At 36.0% G+C, this 26,799-nt stretch overlaps 1 protein-coding gene and 1 long non-coding RNA gene across 5 annotated transcripts; both read left to right on the top strand.

The window, feature by feature from the left end:
• Nucleotides 1-214: 214 nt before the first annotated feature.
• LOC123699781 (neutral and basic amino acid transport protein rBAT) lies at nucleotides 215-26,644 on the top strand. Of its 4 annotated transcripts, none has more exons than XM_045646806.1 (12): nucleotides 215-436; nucleotides 15,441-15,631; nucleotides 19,849-20,024; nucleotides 20,742-20,948; nucleotides 21,163-21,325; nucleotides 21,429-21,598; nucleotides 21,872-22,062; nucleotides 23,371-23,540; nucleotides 23,953-24,063; nucleotides 24,353-24,471; nucleotides 24,829-24,966; nucleotides 26,443-26,644. In XM_045646806.1, exons 1-12 carry the CDS (start codon nucleotides 337-339, stop codon nucleotides 26,540-26,542), a joined length of 1,836 nt encoding a protein of 611 aa, XP_045502762.1. In that variant the 5' UTR covers nucleotides 215-336; the 3' UTR covers nucleotides 26,543-26,644. The 4 variants fall into 4 exon arrangements, with proteins under 4 accessions (XP_045502762.1, XP_045502763.1, XP_045502764.1 ...); XM_045646807.1 differs by lacking the exon at nucleotides 215-436 and adding an exon at nucleotides 5,231-5,290; XM_045646808.1 differs by lacking the exon at nucleotides 215-436 and adding an exon at nucleotides 5,238-5,284 and having other exon boundaries at nucleotides 15,439-15,631.
• LOC123699796 lies at nucleotides 16,331-16,574 on the top strand. Its single transcript, XR_006752565.1, has 2 exons — nucleotides 16,331-16,371; nucleotides 16,464-16,574. It is a non-coding gene; the product is annotated as an uncharacterized LOC123699796 (long non-coding RNA).
• Nucleotides 26,645-26,799: the final 155 nt, after the last annotated feature.

The following is a 26,799-nucleotide window of genomic DNA, read 5'->3' as shown; positions in this document are numbered from 1 at the left end:
GGGGTAAAACACGGTAATATAGTTACTATTACGAAGTATATTATATATTTCTATGGGGTAGAATTTTTATATTGACTTTTAGGGCGTGGTATTTGCTCTATGTTCCATAAATATTCATTCATCCGACAGACTGTGAATGGTGACAGGTGATCTGTCATTCTTCTATTTCGCTTAGCGCTGAAGCTTCATAGAGGAAGGATGTATAACTTGAAGCTTCTACGAGCCTTATGGATATCATGAAAGTGAAATTGTAATTTATTTAAATCTGATTAAACTTATCAATAACATTGGGTTTAGTGAAAGTAATTTATACCGGTTTGGAAGAAGTCATCAACCATGTCGGAGGGCCGGAAAAATCATCTGTCTATAGACGGAGGACAAGTGAAAGAAGACGATCATGTTGCCTCATACAAGCCATTACCAGATAATGATGGAGGTAACGATACATACCTACATATTTTAATTATATTTTGCATTTATAGCATTCAGTTTCTCTCATAAAATGCTTTCTAACTTCATGTAACGTGATAATCATAGTTTTATTGAGTAAAATCAATTTACACTTATTTCATAGGTTACAGAATTTGTATTATTGAATTTATTATACATAATTTAGATTACGTAACAACCTGCTAATCGAAAATTTATACCAAATTTATCATAATTCATGAAACAATGACGGAATTTGAGATAACAGCTGATCGTTGACATTGCTTTGACAAATTAATGTCATTTATAACCCGACTAATTTATGTTGAGTGTGAAAAAATATTCGCGTACTAAAATGCAAAAAAAATGTCTTTACATTTCATGTTTCTGTTAATAATTAAGAATTTTCGTCAAATTATTATCGGTTTTTGTAATAAAAATTTATCAACTTCAATCAATTTCTGAATTCGCACAATTTTCATAAAGCAACATGTTCAGACTTCGCAATTCGTACGGTTTATAAAGCGCTTTTATTGGACGAACATCGCCACACGCAGCGCCATTTTGTCGTCAAGCCGCTGACTGATGCAACGAAGTAAATTTTTGCATCTTTTTTTGTCAACCATCAGACATCGAAAGTTTTTTCGCAAATATATTATATTAAATCTGTTCAAGTGTTACCACATGAAGATAGACTCATTGTATGATACCAGGAAGTATTTATAAACCAATTGAGGACAGAGGGGTTTACTGAACACAATTGCAGAGAATTAATTCAATTGAATTTTCAATATCAAAGCCAGTAGTCACAAAGAATATAAAATAATTATGACCAGAGATTTTATTTTCAGCAACTAAAATAGAGTATGTAGATGCTGATGGTGCATACATGCAGTTAAATCAATCAGACATAATGGAGACACCAGATGATCCTGATGATCACTGGGACCATGAGAGTACTCTGGGCATGTTAACATTGTATTTACAGAATATAGATAAGTTTAGAAATCCTAAAATTAGAAAAAAGAATGTGTGGATAGAGATAGCTAACGAAGTGGGTAAAGGTCCAGACAGTTGTGATAAAAAGTTTAGAAATTTAAAGCAAACTTATATAAGACTACTACGTAAGAAAAACAGGAACGGTGTGACTGCATTCAAATGGCCATATTTTGATATTTTTGAAGAAATTTATAGCATTGATGGGGAGTATCAGCCTGAAATACAGCAAAAGCTGAGAGACTGTATGAGTAATAGAATAGTGAAAGTGCTGAGAAATATTGGGTCTACATCAAAATTTGAAGAAGTTCAAGAGAACGGGGAACCTTCTAGTGGTGAAAATGAGGAAACTAAAAGACGATTGTTGCGGAAACGTAATGCGGAATTCAGAAAAGTGACTCTTGAGTTAAGAGACAGGCAGCGGATGGTCGAAGAGAAGTTAGATAGATTAATAAATATAGTCGAAGAATCAAATAGCATACAGAGGGATAGGAATAGACTGTTTCAAGAATTTTTAGAAAAACTAAATCAAAACCAATAGATAAGACTGATAGTTATTATTTTTCTGTAATGTACCTAAGTATAAATGTGATTGAAGTATTTTTAAGGAAAGTATTTTTAAAATATTGACTGCATGTTGTCTTTTTAATTTAAATTTATTATCAATCATCAGTTTACACAAATTAGTATGTATGTATTTTTCTTAAGTGCCCTTACGCACTAGCGGTTAACCGCAGGGGCGGCTAACCGCGCGGTTAGCCGCTTTCCCATTTTAATATGCAACCGCTTATGATTGTACGCACTAATCATAAAAGCGGTTGCATATTAAAATGGGAAAACGGCTAACCGCGCGGTTAGCCGCCCCCGCGGTTAACCGCTAGTGCGTAAGGGCACTAAGTGTTCACTGGTCTCATACATGATTATGGTCATAACTTTTAATTTAAATTAATAGCGATCTTGTTATAGTCAGTTATATCAAGATCAGTTATATCAAGCATCTTATTTCCTTTATATTATATTCTATTTTGGTAAAGTTAGCAATGGCGGTATGGTATGAGTGATGTCAAAATGTAAAAAATAAAGAAATAAATATTTTATTTTATACTTTTGTATTATTATTTCAAGCTTCTATCATTAGCATCCATCAAAAGAGAAGCACAGTAAATATTTGTCCACTTGATACAAAACAAATGAAAGAAATAGGTCACTTAGCCACTTCAAGAGTTCTTACAACTTATTGGTTTTCATTTCGATTGAACTGAATTGAATTGTTGTAAATATCATTTTGCCAATAAAATTACAAATTAACTTTTTTTTTTGAGATCTGTACGTACCTCAGAGCTTTTCGAGTTTGGTGTCTGGTTCATTCTATTGTATTTTTTATTTATTTGAAAGCTAGTGTTTTTTACACTTGAGTTTTTTTTATATTCAGCTTATTTTTATTCATTTAGATTTCTAAACATTTAGATTTATTCATTTATATTAGTAGAGATTCATTTCTTAACATAATTTTTTTTTACCAAAAATATTAAACCGCCTTAAAATGGTCAGAGCTGTACAACATTTAAATGGGATCACAAAGAAAGCCAAGAAAAAATATTATACTCACTACAGGCGCACGCGATCCACACTACGACTCGGAGCTCGGACACTAGTTGGAAAACGGGGGAAAGTAGAGAAAACTGCTTCTTTAATTAAAATTCCATATTTATAAGGTCTCTCTCTTTAAAAAAATAGATTTTATAGGTACAATTTTGTAATTATCGATTACAAAAATGGCATGAATATCTTTTCTTACAAGTGATAACTGCGTTAAAAACAACCGACTTCAAACTTGCACTTGCAACATTTACAAATACAGACAAAAATGCTCATAAAATAAAAACTACTGGGCCTATCCGAATAAAATTTTTATGGGACCAATTCGACATCATCCCGCATCGAACAAAAAAAGAATCACGTAAATTGGTTCAGAAACCTCGGAGTAATCGGTGTACATACATAAAAAAAAAACATACCGGCCGAATTGATGACCTCCTCCTTTTTTTGAAGTCGGTTAAAAAGTTACGAACGGCGATGACGAGTATATTTTTCGTCACACCGCACCGCGATCGTGTACGTCTCGACTCCGTGGCTTTCTCAAAATGACTGATGTAGGTACCTATGATAATGATTTTTTACTTTCGATTAAAATGTTAGGCTAGTTTTTAGAACCTCACAAAATATAAACAGTAGGTATGTAAAACTAGCCTCATCAAATTATGGGGTTCAATAGGTCATTAGTTGTTTGCTTTGTGAAAATAATTATATTATTCAAATTAAAAAAGTTATATTTTGGAATAAACATTGTTCTCTAAGGGAAAATAAAACAATTGAGTTTTCAGTCAACCTAAGAACTTAATACATCTTTGTAAATAAATTTCTGGACTGTCTGCAGAACTTGGCACACATTTAGATCTCATTTCTTTTTTTGGCAAATTAAGTCAACGATTGAACTCGGCTCCAATTTTTACATAATTTATGTTTTTGGTGGGATATCATTACTTTTTGTACCTACAGAAAATTACTCTGCAAATTTGATTTACTTTATGAATATAATACTTTTTATATACGATTTTTTTATTTTTTCTTGCGGTTTCTCTGTATGGTTTGTTTAGTATTATTTTCTTATATGTTATGAATGTCAGCGCACATTGCCCCGTCATTATCTGCAATTTTTAAACTCGTTTTCTGTTTAAAAGATATCATGATTTTCTTAACATCCAGCGTGAATTTGTACACACACTATTACCAAGATGCAAAGATCGTTGTAGAAGAATCGTCGCCTTACTCCATGACGTTACGGTATTGCCATGACGCGATCTTGAAATTTTACTCTAAACGCGCCTAAAGATGTTTCACTTCGACGCGATATTACGCAAATTAAATCATTTCGACCTTCGACGAAGCCTTCTTCCATTACACTAAAATTAAAACTAAACTAAACACTCATAAATAAAGAATAAATAAATGTGAATATGTCAAATTATATATTATTTTTAACTGTATGAGCAATATTTTTATTACAATTTTCTTTTATTTTACGTTTAATAACAGTTTTGAATAAAGAAATCATGCAATCGAAGTAATCCGCCCTAGCGATACTAGCATAGCGCGAGTTGAGCGCGAGTGAGTGTGATGTCAGAGGCGCTTCGAATCTACAGATGTTTCGTCCTAAAATATGTAAACTTCAATAATCTATATCTCAGTCATTTATTGATGGATTTCAAAATTTCTTTCGGCCACTGACTAGTTTTGATCTATTTTTTAAGACTAGTAAGGTGAATATACTATTTTCTATTTTTTTAAACTTTTCCATTTTTCCATACAAACAAAATTAATGTCATTGAAAAAAAAATTAAATACAAATAAATTCAGTATTTTCCTTTGTACACTCACTATTACCTAGTTGATTACAAAATTTGAACTTTCTAGGTCATCTGGAAGTGGGTTAGGTTTTGTATATATCTATAAGTCAGTCAGTCTTAAAAATTGCGATTTTTGGATATTAATATCTACGCAACTGTTTAATCTGTATTTATGAAATTTAAGGTTCTTGTTTATCTTGAGGTCCTCTTGATATGTACCAAATTTGGTTTATTTAACTTAAATAGTTTTCGAGTTATAAGGGGGTGAAAAGTGGCTCGAAATGGTTCGTGTAAATATACACACGGCTGCTGCTCGCCAGTTCTCTTCGCTTGAACTCGGCTCGACACGCTGCCGCGTGTCTAGATACCTATATTCATTTCTTCAGTGTCTGAACGACGAACGTGTGTGATGTAGTGATGTTAGTAAAGGAAGCTCTATAAAAAACTTATATACCTAGGTAAGGTTATTTTTAAATTAATATTTAATTTCTATCCTTACCTTTTGTTTAAGACCTTTTCAAACAGTAGGGGAGAGGGGGGCATTACGGGGACGCGGGGCACGACGGGGCCATCCACACTTACAGAAAACTATATGGTCTAGATGTGTTTTGTTTTCGCTAATAGGTAGCCAATTTGTATCTCTCTTAAGTCTGAAAGTGACCGGCGAAAGGCTGCGCACGTTTGATTTTTAATAGGAAAAACGATTTTCAACGTAATTTCATGTAATTTTGAGTGACTATGAATACGCTTATAAAATGGTAAGTGTTTATGTTGCTACTATCATGTATTTACTTTGTTATTGCAGATAAGTTATTTATTGATATGTTTTGAACAAAAATACTCAAAGGCTGCCATCAGACAGACTGCAACACAACAACCGCACGAAGTCGCATTAGTAACCGCACGCAGTTGCTATACTCAACTGCACGCAGTTGTCTGCAGTCGGGTCCGACTTCACGCAGTCGAAACCAAGCATGTAGGCCAAGAGTTAGTGTAAGGTTTGACGTCGAAATGGAAGCACACACGTTACGTCTCTTAAGGCGACTACACCACCGAAACTAGCGAACTAGAGAACTTTTGATTACCGCCAAAAGTGGCCACTTTTGGCGGTAATCAAAAGTTCTCTAGAATAATGAACAGTTAGAATAGTGAAAAGTAATACCAAAAATACTACAAGTAATATACTAGCAAAGTACCGAGCTAGTAGCCGAGTAAAAAATAAAATGTTCGGTGGCGCTAGTATCGGTGGTGTAGGCCTCTTAATATTATTACGGCGCCGCCGCCGCCGGCGATATAACCGAATTAAAAAACTGCAAAATACACCACGAATGTGGATTGATCCTTTGCTATTATTTTGCCATACGGAATATTATTTTGCTATTATTTTGCGTTCGGTTCTTTGACTGACTGCACACTAACTGTATGCAGTAGCGGTGGACAGCATGCGGCGACGCTACCCGACTTCAGCCGACCGCGCGAAGTTGAACGCGCGACTGTATGCAGTTGATATTGACTTCACTCGACTGCAGCCGACTGCGTGCAGTTGATATCATGACAGCATGAAGTCGAACACACAACTGCTTGCAGTTATATATATCGACCGCGCGCAGTTGCTGCGATGCAGTCTGTCTGATGGCACCCTAACCCTCACTCATTTTATTTGATTTGTTATTTAAAATAATGTGAGAATTGGGGCATAACGGGGACATGGCTACGGGGTACGATGAGGTATCCCGTTATGTTAGAAAAAACGAGAACAATTTAAGAGAACGAAGAAATGTTCTAATCCAAATGACCCCAAGTTAAAGAAGAACTCTAAGAAACAGAAGACCCAAAAAGACTCTTCTGAAGAGAATACCGACGAGGATACCATGTGCATTGTGCATGTACTGCCTTGACGGGAACCACACTATTTAAGGTCTTCGGAAGGTTGGGTGGCTTGTCAATTATGTGGACGGTGGGCTCATATATCTTGTGCTGGTGTAGATGACGACAATACAGAAGAAATCCACATGTGCTTGTATTGTGACGCAAAATAAATACGTACCCCATTCTGCCCCTACCCTGGGGCACGATGGGGTTTTCATAATAGTTTCAAAAAATTAAAATTATAACGTGATATGATTATTTACATCACCAAATTCTATGCCAAATGATAGTTTAATAAGTAACCAAAGTGTTGTGATTCATTTTAATTAATAAATACATTGCGTTGATCATGTTACTGTGTATTTTCCTTAACGTCCCCATTATGCCCCCCTCTCCCCTAAACGTTTTTTTAGATTTTATATTATTTTTTGTAATTTCGATACACAAAATATGTTAATATTCGTAGTATGTTGGTAGGTATTAAAATTGATGTTTTTTTTTTATATTTTTTTGCTTTTTTGTCAATATCAAAATTCAAACCTGAAACTGCTTATTCATTCTCTTTGTATTCCGTTTTCGTTCGTAAACAAAACACAACAATACAAATTTGGTTAAAATACTTGAGTTAATGAGTAAGCGCGATTTAATGCTATTGGTGTCTGTTACATTCAAAATAAACAATATATTTATTATTTTACCGTATCAATGAATAATATGAAGAGAGAAAATTGGGAACAGTTATTTTTTTAGTAATTTAGATATTTGAATGTGTAGTAAAAATATGGGTAACTCTACAGTACAAATGGACTTAAATTCGCACTTAGGTACCTATCTAATGCCCATGATCATTATTTAATTTTTAACCAACGTTTTTATCTAAGCTTCCTAGCTAATGTACAATAATAACATGACATTCGGTTCAATTACTTCGAAACCACTTATTTACAAGACAATATCGTGAAGCGGGATTCGAATGCGTAAATTTAGCTTTATTGTAGAGACGCCTTAGGAATTCGAATCGTGACGTGATATATTGAGGGGATTTAAAGAGAACAAGGAAGACGCAAATTCGAGATTCCATCCAGCAATAATACACAGTGCCGTCTTTACCATAGGGGCACAGGGGGCCAGTGCCCAGGGCCCCCCATCGTCAGGGGGCCCCCCTGGAGGAGATGTAGGACTGACAATTTTTCTCACATAAATCTCAAAATATTTTATTAAAAAGCAATACAGCTTTTTAATGCCAGAACGTCAGATCATTTTCAGATTTATTCGAATCAAAACATCTATGTTATTACAAGGTTATTACATGGAATAATTCGAGTGATTCGAACACCATTATAATTAACATTTACTCGAATTATTTATTTACTTATTAACGTAATCTAATCTAATCTAATCTAATATATTATAAAGGCGAAAGTTTGTATGGATGTATGGATGCATGGATGTATGGATGTATGGATGTTTGTTACTCTTTCACGTAAAAACTACTGAACCGATTACAATGAAATTTAGCACACATATAGAGGGTAACTTGGATTAACACATAGGATAGTTTTTATCCCGGAAATCCCACGGGAACGGGAACTATGCGGGTTTTCTTTTGCAAACGCGGGCGAAGCCGCGGGCGGAAATCTAGTATAATATATTTTTACTTGAATTATTTTGAGATTTATGAAAATTACTAACAAGTCTAAGTTTACAGAATAGCATACAAGGGCGTTGTGACAAAACTTTAATCTCTGGGCCTCTAGACAAGTGGCAGAAACGCTAGAGAATAGAATCCACTATTGATACTAATTGATATAAGCTTATGACGTTTTGCTAATGTTTCGGTCACACTACCAAGGACGACGACGACCACGACCAAAATTCCCATCCAGCCGAAATTTGGTGAAATTATTAAAAACACAATCTATACTTAATATTATAATAAAGCTGAAGAGTTTGTTTTTTTGTTTGAACGCGCTAATCTCGGGAACTACTGGTCCGATTTGAAAAATTATTTCGGTGCTAAATAGCCCACTTCTTTGGCAAGATTATAAGATACCAAAATCGTTGAATTACTCCATGACGTTACGGTATTGTTATGATGCAACCTTGAAATTTTACTCTCAACGCGCCTAAAGAAGTTTCACTTCAAAAATATATTAAAATTTCCCGACCTTCTGTTACTACGAAAAAATTTTTTCCTAAAAGTCAACAGATATTAGCGGCCTTCACACGTACAGTTTAAACCGCGCGAAACACCCCGCGCCATACCATCCTGCCGTCCGATCCGTGCGTGTAGATCAATGAATAAGGAATCATAGATGCGATGAGCGCGTGGTGGCGTGACAGTTTTGATGCGTTGCGTCGATGCGTACGCATATCTTTATAGTTTTCCGCGGATGCCACGTGTGGATGCAAATATTAGAAAATGGCGGTTTGGAGCGTGGAAGCAGTGACGGGTTTTATAAGGTTAAATCGGGAACATCCATGCTTATGGCAAATCTATACATATAATAAATCTGTAGAAGGGTCAATTCTGTACATTGAAAATGTTGAAAAAATAAATAGCAGGGGGTGTTACTGGATCGATACCAAACCCAAATATGTGATTAAAAAAATTTTTGTCTGTCTGTCTGTCTGTCTGTATGTGAAGGCATCACGTGAAAACTAACGGTTCGATTTCGATGAAACTTGGTATAATTATACCTTATTAACCATTATATTTATATTATAACCCATACACGTCTCCTTTTTACATTATTATTAAAACCCACTACGAAACCAGCTAATGCTATCACCAGACGTGCATCCATTTCTACTCTACTAGTTCAAAACTGAAAGAAAACTTTTAAAATGTAAGACATTCCACGCACCAGTCCAAACTGCGATCCAAACTCTCGAAAAGCATTTATACGTACAGTTTTATCTGCAGGAAAGCGTAATAGATAGTTTGAACCGTGGTTCAAACTGAAGTTACATTTATAGCGTAAAATAGAAGAACAGATCAGCGCGCGGTCGAATCTACACAGACTTATCCGCAGATTGGCGCGCAGTCCCAGGAACGGCATTCCAAACTGTACGTGTGAAGGCCGCTAATATAGGTTTTTCGTGATTTTTACCGAAACGGTAAGTTTTATCATATAACCACTTTTACCCAAATTGTAGATCATAAAATTATCTATACAAAAGAATCAATACTTTATTTTCCTAAGATGTAGCTTCCTACCATTTTCTAAGATATAACGATTTATAAACTCATTCCATCCTTATAATATGCACAGGTTTCTTAAATCACTTCACACCTAAATGATTTTATGATAAAACTTATCGTTTCAGTATAAATCGCGAAATCACCTATTTTTTTATTTATTTATAACCTGGAATAGGTATGTTTTTTAATTCACGTACCGGAATGACAGTTAATTTTGAATTTTATTTTTAGTAATCCTTATTCCTTTGAACAATTTTACTAATTTTCTGCTGGATATGAAATTTTGTAGTTTTAAAGGTCCTAGAATTTAGTGAACTCTGTTCACACCGGACCATTTCTATACGAATAGATGACAACGTTTTGACTTTTGCCATTTGCCTAGGCTTTGAATAAATTATGTTAATAACGCACGCAATAATTTTGATCAATATGAAACGGCTACTAAAGAAAAAATCCAGATGCAAATTAAAAAGATAAATTTGAAAAAGAGAAAGGTATAAATTTATAAAGAACCGAACCGACTCGAACCCGCATCCTTCGCGCCATTCCGGGGCGGATGCTTGACCAACTCAGCCACTCGTGACCCGCCGGAGCAATCGAATTTATTCTACCTATTCCTTCAGTTTTATGTGTCTTAAGGGACACACCGCACGCCATCTATTGAGATGATTTAACAACCATCTCAACCAATTTGAAGCACTTTTCAGTGAATACAATATTGTAACGATGGAACACGACCTTTTTTGTTGAATTTATATTTTATTTATAAAGCATTTGAGTGCCATAAAACCTAAAATATAAATTCAAAGAGAAAGGTAATTTGAAAAAGTAATTCTTAAAATATTTCTTAATTAAATTTAATTAAAGTCAACTTTGGAGCGCCATTACAGCAGCAGCGTTTCAAATGAATTATATAAAAAAAAATAAGGAAAAAAAGTTTCCTCAAAAGACCATATTATAATACAACATTGGTCAGAAGTAACTTTTTTTTGTAAAATGTATAAAAAAATGGAGCAAAAATTTTACATAGAAATTTTCTTTAAGTTTTCTTATTACTTCTTTAAGTTTCAATTTAGGGCAAAAACATATATAATTGTGGGAAAAAATTTGCGTACCTAGTTTGATTTCTTTATATTTCAAAGGGCCCCCAATTCTTGTGTGCCCAAGGGCCCCGGCATAGTCTAAGACGGCCCTGATAATACACGTCTTGATAAATATGTGAAAATCCACAATACTCGTATTTTTATAAGTGTCGATTTTATAATAATATATCTATAATTCTATAGTAATATTATAAAGCTGAAGAGTTTGTTTGTTTGAACGCGCTAATCTCAGGAATTTTCGGTGTTAGATAGCCCATTTATCGAGGAAGGCTATGAGCTATATATCATCACGCTAAGACCAACAGGAGTGCAGCACTGCGAGTAAAACCGCAGGGCAACTCTAGTTTTAAATATATCGATATCATACAATAACTTACGGGTGCCTTTTGTTATTTTGTTTTTACAAATATGTAAAAACATATGCTACCTAACTATTGTTTAAAATTCATAACTTCACGGTGGTTATCAGGTGTTTTTGTGTTTTTCTTATGTTGTAATTTTCCTAATTAGAGAACATATTGGCATGATGTTTTAGTTTTTGAACGAAAATTATGGTACATATCTATATTTAATAGATATTATGTAAACTATTGTAGCAAATAAACTACAGAGGATTTATTTAATATAATTTAGTAGGTAGGTAAATGCTTCTGTTATAATATCGCATACTGATACGAAGCCTTTGGAATCCATCAATGCATTAAGAATAACATTCCATTTACAAGATTAGACTTTTATGAGTAGTTAGGTAGTTACGACATACATCTACATTCTTCTTTAATGAAGCCTTTTTTTTTGTGGGGAAATCTTGCATAGATACCCACGGCCTCCGGGGAAGAGGCCGTGGGTTATGTCGGATTCCTACCGACCAAAACCCCACTGTGTTCCGTCAAGCCGCATCAACGACAGGGCCACGGGTATGTGTAGAATCTTTAATGAAGCCTAATAGAAAACGATAATTTTTCATGGCATGTACGAAGACCTAATTTGATGTCCCTAAGCTCCAAGTTCCAACCCATAGGGAATTACGTACGTGGCCTCAGTCGGAATTCTCAATAGATGTGAAAGGTTCGATCTAATTAAAGTGAATGCTTAATACTTACGGTATAGAAAATCAATGGTGAAACGTATTCTATGGTGAAAGGCATAACTCGTCTTTCCCCTGAGATTCAGAGTTATTGAACTGCAAGTCATAGATTTAAACGGATGCATCGACCCATTTAAAGAAAGTGCAACATGCATAGTTATTAGCGATTGATGTGTCGCAATTGCATAATATACTTACCTAATTGGTTATTGAACATACATTAAGCAGACGCGCGTCGAACACTTCTGGAAGTGGTCTGTATTTTTTTATTGTTAAAACTAGTAGTGTAGTATCGGGCCCTTATTTCGAAAGAATTTTGATAGATGCACAAACGTCCAATAACAATTTTTTTATACAATAAATCTAAGTAGCTCATACTATGTAATATGTTTATTGAAACAATAACATTTCTCCACCATACGTCACACCTGATCTAGCATTTCACATTTGCCAACACGGCTCCATTACATTTTTAAGCAAATTCAGCATATTCAATGCCTTGTGCATGATAAAATATTACTTCTTATTACCGAACTTGAAGCCAATAATTACGAAGCAAGAAGTCGACGGGGCACCGACTCGACTGCATTCCCAAAGCTTTCCTGGAAGATACAAACCAGCTTTTTACAATCAGAGATCGGTTTAATTTGAACCGAAATTTTATGGTCGGTCAAATATAATTAAGGTTTTACTTACAATAACTCGTATGGGTTAAATTGTTTGATATAGGATAAATATAAGGTACCTACATACTAACCGAATAAACTAATGTAAAATCTGCATTCGTCATTGAAAAAAGACTGGTTCAAATAAATATACAGCTGTTCCCTAAATTTAAAATTACTAGTTTTTGGGGCGTGTTTCCTAAGACGGGTTTCCTTTCCGCTTTGAGTTCAAGATTTATAGACCTTTATAAACTCACTACATTTCTCTGTAATCATCTGCCTACGGTAAATTTAATAGTTAGTTAGTTTAGTAATAATTATCAGACGTAGACGATAGAATTTCTGAGGTTTCAAAATTGAAACGAAGTTTTTCAAAGTATCAGGATTAATTAAATGTCGCTAAAAACCGCATGAATTTGCACTGCCCATAAGTGTATGGGATACTGTCAGTGGACAGTGCCCATGCTTATGCCATAAGCGGTGTCGCGGGCAAAAGCTAGTGTTAAATGCATTTAGTATATTATAAGCTTGCTGGACGCTGGTTCGGTTTTTGTGCCATCGCAAATCTCTCCAGGTTAACTGGCCGTTGACCACATAGCATGGGCAGTACGGAGTGATGACTTTTGTAGTGCGGACGTGTGTACACGGAAGTACATATTGCATTGAATAATGTAAGCTTTCTTTACTATTTTATTATAATTGATTAATATAATCTTAGCTAGCACATTCCTTGGTAAATACGTTTAGTTATGTTGATGTAGACGTGTTATTTTTCAGTATTTGAGGGCCGCGATATTAATTTCATTTAAAATGTAAGAAAATATTTAATTGTATTTATAATTAATATAAATTCATAATAATAATTCAATGTGTTTAATGTTATTCTTGTAAATAATTGCTTACGTAGGCAAGAGACTAGTAGATACATGATTGAAAACTTGCGACAAGCTTTTCTTTAGAAAGTTATTCATAGTATTTTTTTAATGAAATATTTATAAATTAAATCTAGATAACTATTATATTCTATTTAAATGTGTTATAATGTGATCTGATAATCTGATAAAATCTTTGAAACTATAGAAAATCACAAAATGCACGTAGCACACGTCTCATTCATATACAACTGTGATGAGAAATTATGCCATTTATCTACAAACTGCTACCCTGCTAACGACTTTGCCTGAACTGACAAATTTTAAAGAAAAAAGAGGAAGAGAGGAGAAATGCTCAACATTTTTGAAGAGCATTTCTTGCCGCAGCTTCATGACACAGAAATTTACTACGGATTTATTTGGTGGCTTAGGTTGGGTACCCATTTAAAGATGCCTCACATAAGTTTTGATAAATAACTTCAACACGTAAATTGATCTCCAACGGATATTTTCAATTCCGTAAAGTAAATATTGTGTAGACAAATAATTAATGAATGTGACAAATATGTAAAATAAGTCATAAGACGTGTGTTACGATAATTTACCCATTTACGGCTCCAGTTTCAACAAATTAGGCCGATCTCGTTAATGAGATGGTCGCGTTCTTGTGCGATTACTACCAATAACAATTCTATTATCTAAACGTTAAGGTTGAATTTTGAACAGTAAAGTCAATATAAAGCTGGCATTGTAGTTTCTCCGAGACAAGTTTTCATTGTTAGAACCCTTGTACTAACGTCCCGGTGTTTGTGCGTATGCGCAAAAATAGAGCGGTAACGGTTACTTGTAGTTTTATACGCGTACTAAATAATATTAGATATGTCAAGGTCTCTGTATTATACCATTTTTACATACAAATACCTGATAAAATTGTGCTTTTTAAATTACATGTACGTGTACCGCAATTAGGTCAATAGAGTATATAAATAGAGTAAACTTGTTAATTAATTTATGAATTCGAAGACGTTACTAGTTACATATTTTAAGAACGTATAATAAATAAGATTGGAAAACCAATTAGATACAGATGCATAGGTACTGTAATGATTAATTAAATAGAAAGTAAGGTATTTTCTAAGTAGGTAGCTCAGTGCGTGTGATCACCGTTATTATTTAAATCTATTGGAAGGTGCATTCAATTTGGTCTCATGTGTATATCGTTATACTAATACTTAAGCTGATTAATGTACCACTAGGACATATTCGCGAGGCAATTGAATAATTTAGCTGAAGAATTCGGTTATAGTCACGGTCACTTGCGATTAGTCTTTATATATGACGTTTTAAAATACATATTGGAATGTGAGATATCGTGGAGATATCCATACGAAATAAGAGCAACAACATCTGAAACTGTAAGCAAGAATTTTCTTAAATTGTGATGGGCAATTATCTAATTGAATTGATTAAGACCTAGTCGGTAAATTGTTTTATTAAGTGCAGTTACAAGAACAATTTGTACGTTGAAAATAGAGAGAAAAATGTATTTTCTTATTTTCCCTGTTGTTTTTTCTTTCTGCAGTTTTATTTTTGTTCATGGTTGAAGTTAAATTGATCTTTGAAACGGATGCATCGATATCTTATTCCACTACGAGAAATAATTGTTTTTAGCGACTTTAATATATTTTATACGAAATTTATTTGATATCTGTATACCTAGAACTGTCGAGAACACGTTTATCATAACACTAAAATTCGCCAAACGCAGCTGCATACATTTTTATAAACGTTCTAAATGCCATTTCAGAGTTCCGTACATCCAAAGCCAGTCTCCACAAGTCTAAGGAGAAAGTATCCGGCGACGGTGCTGAGGAGAAGCTTCTGGCGAAGGAGGAGGAAGCCAAGATCGTGACGAGGGTCGACATGGCAGACGCCAAGTACGTGGTGGAGGACCACAGGAATGGAGACGCGAAGATTGAACTGGATGCCAATAAACGCGTAAGTTAGCCTTAGGTGATTGAGGAATTAATGCGATGAAATTTTATAGATAAAAAAATCCTAATAACAGGGTTAACATGGCGGGATTTCTCTATGTTTGATCTGAAGGAAAATAATAAGACTTGACGCTAGCACAAGTCCATCAATATTGCAACTGTAATGAGTTAGGCCGGGGTTTATAAAAAGTGTTCTTTTAACTTTGAATGTAGATTAGTTTTTGATTAATGCCCGGTTCCTATATTCAACGGATCGTCATAGTATCAAAGCTACTATCCGTTTTTCTAGAACTAACTACGAGTCGTTAATACCGTTCCACAATTTTATTTCTTGACGTGCTATCGACGGACATCCGTAGGTCATAAAAATACCGAGCCCTCTTCACTCACAGATGTGCGTTTCGTTATAAGCCAAATTGAAATTAAAATTACACAAAATTCAGGAAAAAATAAGTTAAATATACAGCCGAATTATAAACTTTAAGAATAAAGTTTCTTATTAATAAAGAACTAATACTAAAGAACTATATATTTGTAGACATCTGTGTGATAATTTTCCTTCTAAACAACCTAATGCGTTACACAGAAAGCAAAAACGGAACGTTTTTCTCGCGCACGCGTGCATTGCTTGTCAGTTGTCAAATTATTGTCATTCATTGTTGATTCATTGTCAAGTTTTATAATTAAAGAATAACAATACAATGACGACTGTTTATATATTTATTAAAAATGGATATTACGCCGGTAAGTACGCCTTTATATTTCTTCTTTAAAATCGTCTGCCGCTTACTTTTTGCTTCGGACACTCTTAAGTCAAACAGGTATTTCTGTTACAGAAATCGAAGAAGGCTATGAGTAAAGACGAGGTTGATCAATTATAACCAGTAAGGAGACTAATGCTTCTACTAATAAATTAAAGGATGAATGTTGGACTTCGTTGACCAACACATTTAATGCAAAAAGTGGTCAAATACCAGGAAAACTTTTTATTTTCAGCCAAAAAATTCAAACATAATAAGGATGATGGACAAATATTATGAAGAAATAATTGAAATACTGAACACACAATAACTAATTAATTTTTGTATATTATTAAGCAATATATCTAGACATACGGTAGAAAAAGAATTTGTTAGTGCTAAATGTAAATCTTATGTAAAAAATGTATTTAGTTCAGAGAGCCTATTACAGCGTTAAGGAATATAATATAGAAGATGATAATCAATGGAGGTCGCGTAAGAATCACAGGACAGTTCTTTAGCATATATTATGTAGTTACATATATTATTATGTAAAATTAAACTGTAATAAAGAAATAAAACTTTTATTCCATTTTATTATGTACTTTTATTTATTTTTTATTATTTACAATACAATGTTTAAAAAATTGATTTCTACATTGCAAACATAGACATATATATATATATACTAGTGGTCCGCCCCGGCTTCGCCCTTGGTACATGTTTATGTTTTCTTTCCATAATAACCATCCTCGTACTTCAAGGAATATTATAAAAAAAATAATTATCGAAATCGGTCCACCCGTTCACGCGTGATGCCGTGACCAAGGGAAATAGGTCTGCCACTGATATCGATATTGTGCCTAAAGCATAGAACCTCAGCGTCAACTGTAATTGATGTTATGGAGATACCCCATGATTCCTGAAATGACAACATAAATTAGGTATGTAATAAGGTTAGACGTGTTTGGTATAATATTAATGCCTCCATTAAACTAACCTGGCTCCTTTTATTCGTACGTCTGGATAAATTTCAAGAAGTAATTGTTCAACAGATTCTTTATCAAGTCGAAATCTCAATTGAAATTCGTGAGAATCCAGGGTCGCAAAAAAATCCACTCCTTCTCTATAATATAATTATACTCTTTCACGCCCACTATCCTCTCCCGAAATTCGATATAATATTAAACACTTCTTTATCACTATCTGAACTCCACATTTCGATATTGAAGCGGAAACAATGAAATAGTAAGAATTTAACCGCCCGAAATCGACGGGTAAACAAAATGCTATACGAATAGTAACTTTGACAGCATAATGACGTTACAAATATTTATAGGAACGCGATAAACTGTCTTCTCCATACAATATGCTTACCGTTCGTTAATAGTAACCACAGAACAGTAAAAACTAAATAGAAGTGCGATGTGGGCGTGGCCCACGTGTCACTAGTAAGATAAGATCACCTTACTTGGTCTCAGTTGTGCGCAGAAAAATATTCGAGTCGGTTGTCAGCTGTCAAACCTTTTTTCCATATTTATTCATTAATTAGGGCGTGTTGTTCGGTATTAGAGTGGAAAAATGATAGCAGACGAAATAATATCAGCAATGGAGGCATTTCATACCATCGGTAAGTCTTATTTTAATTTATTTTAAATATATTTTATGTTATAACTTCGCTTGTCGTAATTTGTCAAAAATTTATAAAAATATTAAGTCAAAATGAACCTTAATCCATAAGAAATTAGTACTAATATAGATTGAACAGCAAACAAGACTTTCTGGAATATTATTGCAATAAACAAACGAATGTCGGTTTAGTGATGGTTGTAGCTTATATCGACAGTATCGATACTTTAGAAAAGACAAACATTATAAATATGTATTAAATTTTATTTTATTTTCCTTAGCTTTCATTTATCCAATTTATTTATAGATTTCCCAAAGAGGCTAATTTAAAAGAGAAATGGATAAATGCAACGTGACGAGTTAACTGGATGCCGAACAGCGCTAAGAAGTCTAACAAAGGCCGCCGATACATCAAATCTACGGCAGTTCCAAGATTTAAGCTATGCATAAGTTCTGTTTGTATTTTGTAAATATAGATTTATTCTATTCTATTCCGTTTTTTATTTAATAATAATAATATGAAAAGACATACTTAGTAGTAATAAACATACTCCAAAATGTGGCACATTGTACTATACTCATATAATAGAAAGAAAAAAAAATGCACCAAAAAATATTTATTTGTGAATTATCGATAACAAGGTTGACATCCCTTAGAGCATAGCATCAGATTAATATCAAGTCAATGTCATTAATGTAGAGTGACACAAATTTCAACCTTATTTCTATGTGTTGAGGTTCAAAGTTATATCTATCGAAAACTAACGCCCTCTGTTGTGGAGTAGCTGAATGTTTTTCGAATTTGGAATTTCGGAGCAAAGAGAAACAAAACAGCTAATATGCATAGGGATGTTATATTAAAATAAACCGTAACAGGGTGCGTTAGGGTACATATTGAAATGCTGAATTTATAACCTAAGTCAGTTTTTACTCAAATTAAGCTGTCCAATCAAAGGCATAGTTTACTTGTAGTGTACTGTATAACTATCGGTTTAAATGTGTGTGTTTGGCGACACTGGTTTTCATACTAATTATGACATTATAGCACTTCTATTTGTTTTTACTGTTCTGTGATAGTAACCCTCCCATCCGTTAGTAGGAAGCCGTCGGTAAGTTGCTTGACGAGACGTTTTTTATAGGAACGATTTTCGCTTACGCTTGGTTAATTATACTACTATTCGTAACTAAAACGGATCGTTTTTCAAATATAGGAACCGGGCATAAATAAATTAAAGTGCCGTAGTGTAATGTAAAGAGTATATACACATGTATAATACTCTATATAGGTATTCAGTAAATAATGATAAAAAAATTGGCAATAGCACATCAGATAATGTCAAATGTTATTATTCATGTGAAATATTGACATTTTACAATTATTATCTTATATTTTTCGTAAATTCAAATAATATTTATTAATAAGGAAATTAAGTAAATTGAAATTAAACATAAGATTAAGTAATAAATGATTGTTTGCTCTACACAAGATAAAGTACGTTAAACTCGGATGCAGCCATGTGTTAAATCAATATTAAGTCCCAATTATTTACAAACCTATCCAATCAGTTGAGCTGACCTTTGGTCTGGTGATATCTGTTCGCGAACTGGCGCGTTGTGATTAGCGATGCAATTCATTCATTGGTATGACGTCACTATCAGACAGATGCTCATGAAACTGAACTTTTAGTTAGACATTATCTGGGTTAATTCGTATATGCTATCATCAAAGAAAAACCTTGCTTAATTTAACATAATTGTCCCCTTCTCACTTCAATATCTGCCATCGTCGATATAGCACATCTCGTTACAATAAACGAACAGCAAATACATCAGCCACATTTAATTTGTGCAGCAATTCACCGGGCTGACCAAGGAGGAGCTGATGAAGTACGCAGAGGACCCGTTCTGGATCCGCCTGCGTTGGTTCATGTTCATACTGTTCTGGGCCATGTGGCTGTGCATGCTGGCCGGAGCTATCGCGATCATTGTACAGGCGCCCAAGTGTGCACCGCCGCCGCCAAGGACTTGGTCAGTAGAGGAATGTTTGATAGAAATTAGATTCAGACTAGAACATAAAAAATTTCTTCCTATTTCACATCCATAGTCTATAACATTAGTTCAGAAGACCATCTTTACAGATATAAATGGAAAACACACGTAGAAGTTATGAATTTCTGACGTGGGTATTTTTCTACTACACTGCTACATCATGTAATATAATATCTACCTTTTTACTTGATCCCTTTTAGACTATTTTAATACCATAATTGCATAAACGAAATCACTTTATATGTAGTAAATGTTCTTGCTAGATTCCAATCTGGTCGAAGAATATTGTTTGAAGTGAAAAAGAATTGATGGCAAAATAATGTTTAAATGAATAGTGGTGTAAGATGTTATGATGTGGTATGCCTTACTCCTGTGCCTGCTGGCTGAAGTAATTGTCAAATGGTTAGTCAATATCACGTTGGATATTTTATTTCGATCATTTTCACAAAATAATAGGTACTGCCTATAAATAAATAATAACTTAGATCAGCAATATTCAATCCATTCCCGGAAAATAATTGACTCTTCATCATAAATTAAAAAATTGTAGTTATTATCCACTGTGACTTTCAATAACAACAACACAACGAATTTGTCTATCACTTGGCTCTAATTTTTGACTAAGTTCTACTTAATAATTTTTGCGTTCATTCTCTTGTGAGGAATAGCAATTTGCTCATGATTTTATATGTATAGGTACGAAAAAGGCCCGATAGTAGACGTTTCATCAGTAGAGGACTATACCACAATAGAGCCAAACCTGGAGCTGCTCAAAGACGCGCAAGTGGCCGGAGTGTTCGCATCCTCCTGTAAGGATGCGTATGAAGTACTGGATAATGAAAATGCCAGCTGTTTGAAGCAGTTTAAAGACTTCGTGGCCAAGGCCAAGTCTTATGGCGTTAAGTGAGTAAAATTGTATTATAGTCACATGTGATTTTGTATTTAAGAATGTTTAGTGTCGTTATTAGCCATTTTTTAGATTTGGTGTGATACACGATCATACGGACGGATACATCTATAATGTACAGATAGTATAAATAAACTTGACACAGAAATAGTGAAATTTGGCAGGAATTGAATCCTGAAACATATATTTAATCAGCAAATTTATTTTCAGAGTGATAGTGGACCTGACAGCAAACTTCGTGCCCCTATCGCATAAATGGTTCCAACTGAGCGAGAACCGTTCAGAAGAATACAAGGACTACTTCATTTGGCAGTCAAGCAAGGAATATGATGCGGATGAGCCTAGTGGTACACCAAAACCACCTAATGCTTGGGTAATTAAAATACAAGATAATAATAAAAATTAAAAATCAACAAGGAATCCTTATAATAATTGTTTTCCCATTAAATCACTCATAATATCAAAAATATTTCTAGGTATCAACAGAAAATGAGCCGGCATGGTCCTGGAGCGAAAAACGCAAGGAGTTCTACCTGCATCTGTATGGAGCCGACCAGCCGCAGCTTAACTTTAACAACCCCGCAGTTGTCAACAAGTTTGATGACGTGCTCAAGATCTGGATGAAAGCTGGAGCTGATGGTATTAGGTGAGTTTCAGAACACTATGATCGTAATGACGAACAAGTGGTCCGTTAGAGTACGAACAGTTCCCGCAGTTCCGCCCTAAGCAGCATGTCGGGGTGTTACAGAGTGTTACCTCTCGGAGTGGGGTTTTAGGCGGTAGGAATCCGACATAACAAAGGCCCTGGAGATGGGGGTATCTTTGCAAGATTTCTCCATTAAAAAAAGGTGGTCCGGGTGTCTTTGATTGATATTTAGGTCGATATATCTTTTGATATAATAGAATTGTCTGTCTCCAGGTTGCAGAAAGCCCGCGAGCTGGTGGTGAACGTGACCCTGGCCCCGGAAGTGCCGCACACGGGCAGCGGCAGCCAGCCCGCCGCAGACCACACGCAGCACGCGTTCTGGCGCCACAAGCACACCACCGACCAGCCCGCGCTCGACGAGCTGCTGGCGCACTGGGCGCACCTCGTGCGGGGCCTCGCCGCAGGTGACTGACACGCTACACTGCACACTGCACACAGCACACAGCCGGCCGCAGACCACACGCAGCACGCGTTCTGGCGCCACAAGCACACCACCGACCAGCCCGCGCTCGACGAGCTGCTGGCGCACTGGGCGCACCTCGTGCGGGGCCTCGCCGCAGGTGACTGACACGCTACACTGCACACTGCACACAGCACACAGCCGGCCGCAGACCACACGCAGCACGCGTTCTGGCGCCACAAGCACACCACCGACCAGCCCGCGCTCGACGAGCTGCTGGCGCACTGGGCGCACCTCGTGCGGGGCCTCGCCGCAGGTGACTGACACGCTACACTGCACACTGCACACAGCACACAGCCGGCCGCAGACCACACGCAGCACGCGTTCTGGCGCCACAAGCACACCACCGACCAGCCCGCGCTCGACGAGCTGCTGGCGCACTGGGCGCACCTCGTGCGGGGCCTCGCCGCAGGTGACTGACACGCTACACTGCACACTGCACACAGCACACAGCCGGCCGCAGACCACACGCAGCACGCGTTCTGGCGCCACAAGCACACCACCGACCAGCCCGCGCTCGACGAGCTGCTGGCGCACTGGGCGCACCTCGTGCGGGGCCTCGCCGCAGGTGACTGACACGCTACACTGCACACTGCACACAGCACACAGCCGGCCGCAGACCACACGCAGCACGCGTTCTGGCGCCACAAGCACACCACCGACCAGCCCGCGCTCGACGAGCTGCTGGCGCACTGGGCGCACCTCGTGCGGGGCCTCGCCGCAGGTGACTGACACGCTACACTGCACACTGCACACAGCACACAGCCGGCCGCAGACCACACGCAGCACGCGTTCTGGCGCCACAAGCACACCACCGACCAGCCCGCGCTCGACGAGCTGCTGGCGCACTGGGCGCACCTCGTGCGGGGCCTCGCCGCAGGTGACTGACACGCTACACTGCACACTGCACTAGGCACACAGCCGGCCGCAGACCACACGCAGCATTCGTGAAATAAATTCAAAAAACTTTGTATAACCCTACATAACACGTACAATTATTAACAAATAAACTCACTCAATGACGCTTAAAAAATTGTCTCCAGTAAAACTCTGCCTACGCGTGTATTAGGCAGAGTTTTCTAATGAGCAATATTATAGACTTTGAACAATACTGCTACTTGATTCGTTTATTTCAATTGATCATTTACGATAGAGAGACTAGCTTATTTTTTTAATTTCACGATTGTGAGAGCTATTGGCACGTCAAAGTTATTTGTGTGTATAATTTCTTAACTTCTGTTATCACTTGCAGATGAGTCAGTATTCACAATCGCGGAAGCTGGCGGTCGCCCGGAGCTGTACCTACTAGCCCGCAACACGAGCTCACTGCGGCCGGCCGCTTCCGCGCCAATACCCGTGGAACCTGCTGCTACAGCTGCAGCACAGTTGAGGGAACGCTTGCCGAGGTGGCCACTCGTACAGGTACGATACCGTTTTAATAAAGGGTGGTGCTTGGTTGTACTGTAGTTACAGTACGTATATATGTAGAATGGCACTGGCTCACTCCTACACTCAATAGTACGGGCGCTCGTCCATTCCAATCCGGGATCGGCCATCTAACCCCACCACTGGGATATGTGAGACAATGTATATATCTATTTCATAGATACACTACAGTGATGGTTTTTAGGAGAAAAATATTGCTAGTAAGGGAGCTGCATTTTTTTTCTCAATAATAATGGTACAGTGCTGGATATTTCAGTAAGATCTTATAGAATATTGGCCGAAAACTTCCAGGTTACCTTAACTCTCATAGGAGACTTTCAAACCAAACTATAGCTGATCAAGATCATGTAGAATTAAAATTATAATGCTTCTATGTGTGTCTTTATAGCTAACATCAGAAGAACCAAGTCTAGAGCTGGCCGCTTTCAGCATGCTGCTCCCAGCTGCACCTGTGCTGTCGTTGGAACAGCTCACCGCACCGGAATTCAATTCTACTGCTGTGAGTGCTAATATCTTTAAATTTAGAAGACAAACACCCCGATTACAAAGAAATTCATTAAAATTGCTTAGTTTGTGAGACTGTTTGTTAAATTTGCGCACGTTTATGTACGTGCCGTAAACCTATCTTATTTCAGACCTATCAATTGGGTAACTTAATGTCAATTGCACTTATATCCTGCCATTTAGTTGTAGGCTGTCTTTATTCTTAATTAACCAAAATTCCTCACCTCATAAACCGTATTTATAGTACTAGAATAAAATATAATTATTATATTGTCGTCCACCAGGCGGAGTTACTATCCCAGTTGAGCACACTACGCGGTGACGCGAGCATAGAGCACGGCCGCTACGTGATCGAAGCGGCGCCCACGCACAACAACACGGGCGAAGTGCTCGCGTGTGCTAGGTTTGTAGTTTTGTTTTATTATTTCTATGTTTAATAACTATATTATTGTGTGCTTTTTCTTTTGCTGATAGCAAAAATTAATTGAATTTTAATGAATTAGTCTTTAATGCAGAATTATAAATGATTTCCAATTTTTCAGTAAAATAACTTAATAGTTTTCCCTTTAGAAATTTAACTTTAAAAATAACATTTTCCGTACAAAGGAAATCTATTGGAAACATTTTCTTACGAAAATTGATTTGCTTGAAAAAATGGTCCTTCGAGTATTATATGTTTGTCAATTCTCGAACCATATCAATTTAACATAAGACATAAATAGACAAAATCTAAACTCATAAATACACTTTTATGTTACAGATGGAAGGCGGGTCACACGGGCTACGTGTCGGTGCACAACGCGGGCGTGTCGGCGCGTGCAAACCTCACCTCGCTCGCGTCGCTGCCCGAACAACTCTCTGTGCATTTATTGTCGCCTGGTACTAAAGAGGCTTCGGGGTATGTGTGTTTATTCTTATTTACTTCTTTATTAAAGACTGTGCTAATTAATACATTTTGATATATTATGATAATGAATTTGCCTTTTTTTAGTCGAAAGTTTTACTTCATTTTTCTTATTGTTTGTGTGGAGAAACAAATAGTACGGGAGCTACCAACGTTTAAAAAAAAGTCATTTTAGTATAGTTGGGTTTTTGATATACTGTTTCTCTTGCTATTTCGGTTAGAGTCCGGGCTGTCTGGCTGGCCGCAGTGGTTGCGTTTATTAGTGCGCATCTTATCTGCACAGGAAAATATCCTTAATTTAAAGTCATTTTTTAACGCGTAATTTTTAATCGTTTGCCTTTAGATAGATCCATCAGATATAATTTTTTTATTGCAAGACGTTTTTTTCGTTGTAAAATAGGTGCCATACGCAATTTTTATTTCAAAATAACTAAAATGTCATCGAAATAAGTGAAATTACATCAACATGATTCCGCTTAAAAGGTAAGTAATAACTTTAATATTTATATTATATTATCCTTTTTTAATACTTATATTGAATAATTAGTAAACTAATATTTTTAATAGATGGTTTCATATTTATTACACTTTTGGGTATAAATATGAATTTGATGATATTTGTATTTTCTAGTGTTTGATTTTACGCGAGTATTATACATTTTGAAATTAAAGACTTGAGAAAATAATACAATGAATAAATCGCGTTTAAAATCCGTTAAAAAGTCTTTAATTTCTTGATGATATTTGGTTTTTATCAAGTTTACATTAACGTCCTATTTGAGGTTCGTTGGGAAAAAGGAGGCGATATGGTAGATTGTTGCAAAAAAACGGTAAATAGTAAAATGAATATTATATATAGTATAAGTAACACAGTGATTACTTATCCTTCACTGGGACTCATGTTGATGGAATTTCACTTATTTCGATGATATTTTAATTATTTTGAAATAAAAATTGCGTCTGGCACCTATTTAACAACGAACAAAACGTCTTGCAATAAAAAATGTATGTCTAATGGATCTATCTAAAGGCAAACGATTAAAAATTACGCGTTAAAAAATGACTTTAAATTAAGGATATTTTCCTGTGCAGATAAGATGCGCACTAATAAACGCAACCACTGCGGCCAGCCAGACAGCCCGGACTGTAACCGAAATAGCAAGAGGAACAGCATATCAAAGAACCAACTATACTAAAATGCTCACTTGTCAACGTTGCTACCTCCTAGAATAAAATTGCCGACTTTCCTTGAAAAACATATCCACATATTCACAAAAAAATTTAGACTCATCAACTATAATATTATGATTTAGCTATAAATACTCCTCTTATGGTAATCAATATCTGCCTACACATGCCTTTTTATAATGTAATTTTAAAGGACACAAAATATAGTCGTATTTTTCCATTTATTCTATAAAATAGTTATGCTCGTCAATTTCAATTTTTTAATCTATATCTTTGTTACAGCTACAACAATGCTGAAATAGTGCCCACAGGCGACGTTCTAATACCAGAGAAGTCTACAATCATCTTCTCGTACGTGCCACAGACTACGGCAGAACATTAGAAGAGAAGAAAAGAGTTAGAAGACGCTTTGCCGCTCTATATTGCGGTTGAATGATTTGCATTTCTTTTTTATTTGAACGTGATTAAAGTTGTCTGCAATGTACTTCTGAGTTTTATTTCCTAAATTCCTATGGTATTACTGTGCAATTACATCAAAAAAGCGAATGTTCAACCCCACTTTTTTTAACAGGCGTAGAGCATTCATTCGTTGTTCTTAGTGAATTCGAAAATTTTCTTTGCAATGTTCAAATATTGAAT

Source organism: Colias croceus, chromosome 18, assembly GCF_905220415.1.
Source record: "Colias croceus chromosome 18, ilColCroc2.1".
Taxonomy (NCBI): domain Eukaryota; kingdom Metazoa; phylum Arthropoda; class Insecta; order Lepidoptera; family Pieridae; genus Colias; species Colias croceus.
Note: the sequence above shows the minus strand (reverse complement) of the source record. Positions and strands in the feature narration are given on the sequence as shown.